General features: G+C 34.4%; 1 protein-coding gene across 1 annotated transcript in view; it reads right to left on the bottom strand.

Moving 5' to 3' along the window:
* Positions 1–11: 11 nt before the first annotated feature.
* LOTGIDRAFT_164082 (hypothetical protein) overlaps positions 12–2,122 on the bottom strand; it is a gene marked incomplete at both ends in the record, with an annotated part of 2,868 nt that continues 757 nt past the window's right edge. The window contains 2 exons of the mRNA XM_009060573.1: positions 12–45; positions 765–1,073. Coding sequence (XP_009058821.1) covers positions 12–45; positions 765–1,073 — 343 coding nt within the window. The remainder of the gene's footprint in view (positions 46–764; positions 1,074–2,122) is intronic.

Here is a 2,122-nt window from a genome sequence, read left to right as displayed (position 1 = left end):
CGATATTACAACTATAACACCTTATTACTACCACACAACGTATTCCTGAAACAGGACATTAATTCAAATAAATAAAATTAAAACACTTATGTAATTGACTTCTACAAATGGTACTTATCAAACAAATATAAAAATATGGTTACTTTATGAAAACATAATATAATTATTAATAATATTCTTTAATTTTATCCATGAAACTTAAACTTATAAAACACTTTAACATACCTGTAAACTATATCCAATAGAATCCAGATTACCATATGAAATTCAAACACATCAATGTGGTGAAAGTACAAACTGACTTGACTATACAAAAGCTAGGTAACTAATGACTCTGTATCCAGGTATCCCGATATTCCAAAAGAATGTAACAACAAAGTGATGAAAGATCACTGAAAAAAGTTTATAGAATTAAACTCAAGAAGAAATAAGAAGAGTAAGAGAGAAAATAGAAAGTGAGAACAAATTAGGAGATTAGTAATAAGTTTTTGCTGTAAAGATAAATCATTCATTATCATTAAAGTCACATTCTCTCATACTATAACATACTCCCTCCCCAAATTAAGAATGTATTTATTTACCTATCAATTAAAATCATCTGAAAACACTGACTTAGATAATACGGGTAACATTTCTAAAACTACACATGTACTTTTAACTGGTCTGGAGATAATGACATGAAATCCTGTGGCAGCATTGATCTTATGATCTCAGCACGTTGATGCCAGATTAAGGTGGGTGTAGGTTTCGTTGAAAATACATACCTACCATCTGTCATCCATGCTGGTTCTTTACGTTGTTGAACTGGTCGCTGAGTATCCTCTGGTGTCTTACTTGAAGATAATGGTTCTGGTACACGTGACTCTGGCCTAGTTTCTTCACCTTGTTGAACAACTTTGGTACTTTCAACCCTGTCTCTATCATCTTCTCTTCCAGATGTAGCTCTAGTGGTGTCGACTGAATACCTACAACTAGTATCCTCCACTATATACTCTGGTTCTGACACCTCTTCACTCAGATCAGTTGACTCCGACTCCTTTGGACAATCTGAAGTTGATTTTCCTCTGGGTTTCCTGGTAACAATATCAGGCATTGGTACCAATGTGGTTGCTGTTGGTATACTGCCTATTGGTAACAAATTACCAAACTACATAAACAGGTATTTCTGGATCTGGTCTTGATGAAACTGTGTACAGTGTATCCTCCCATTTGTCTGCAATTTTGTGTCTTCCATCAAAAGCTAAACGTTTGACAAGTACTGTATCTCCAATTTCCAGATGGTTACTCCTCGCTCGCAAATTATACTTTACCTTTTTATTCGGATGTGATCTATTTACCTCTGCTGCATCTTTCTCATATGCATATCTTAATTTCTCCTTCAGATTCTTCATGTGTGTGTTATAATTTCTACTATCTTCTTAATTCACCAATCCAAGGAAAACATTAATAACTAAAGTAGATTTTCTGCCAAACATTAAATGAAAAGGTGAAAATCCAGTTGTAGTATGTTCAATGCAGTTGTACAAATGCACAAGTGGTGGAACAAAAGTCTTCCAATCAGCTTTTTTCTCAAGATCTAATGTACCAAGCAAGTTCAAGAGAGTGCGATTAAACCTTTCACACTGGCCATTACCCTAAGGGTGATATGGCGTAGTTCTCGATTTGTCCATACCTGTCAGAGCACACAATTCCTTAATCACATTACCTTCAAACTGGGATCCTTGGTTACTGTGGATTCTTTTAGGGATGCCATAATGAACAATGAAATGATCAAAAATACTCGTAGCTGTTGTTCTTGTTGTAGTGTTTCTCACTGGAATTGCCTGTGCATACCTCGTAAAATGAACTAAGATTTTAGAAACGTTCAAATACCTTACTCATTCTATCAATATGCTCCTCATAGGTACGACTGAAAATAATTAAATCATCTATAAAAATAGTACAAATATGTAAGTTTAAATCACCCAAACAATCTTCCATCTTCCGTACCGGTGACAATGACAAATTAGATATTCTGACAATAACATCTTCTAAGGCTTCTGAATCAATTTCTAACACAGCTGGAGTAATCTCTACAGCTGATAATCTACAATAATGTGATTCGTGAAACATAACCTTATAT

This window comes from Lottia gigantea (assembly GCF_000327385.1).
Source record: "Lottia gigantea unplaced genomic scaffold LOTGIsca_43, whole genome shotgun sequence".
Classification (NCBI taxonomy): Eukaryota; Metazoa; Mollusca; class Gastropoda; family Lottiidae; genus Lottia; species Lottia gigantea.
This window is presented reverse-complemented; position numbering and strand designations above follow the sequence as displayed.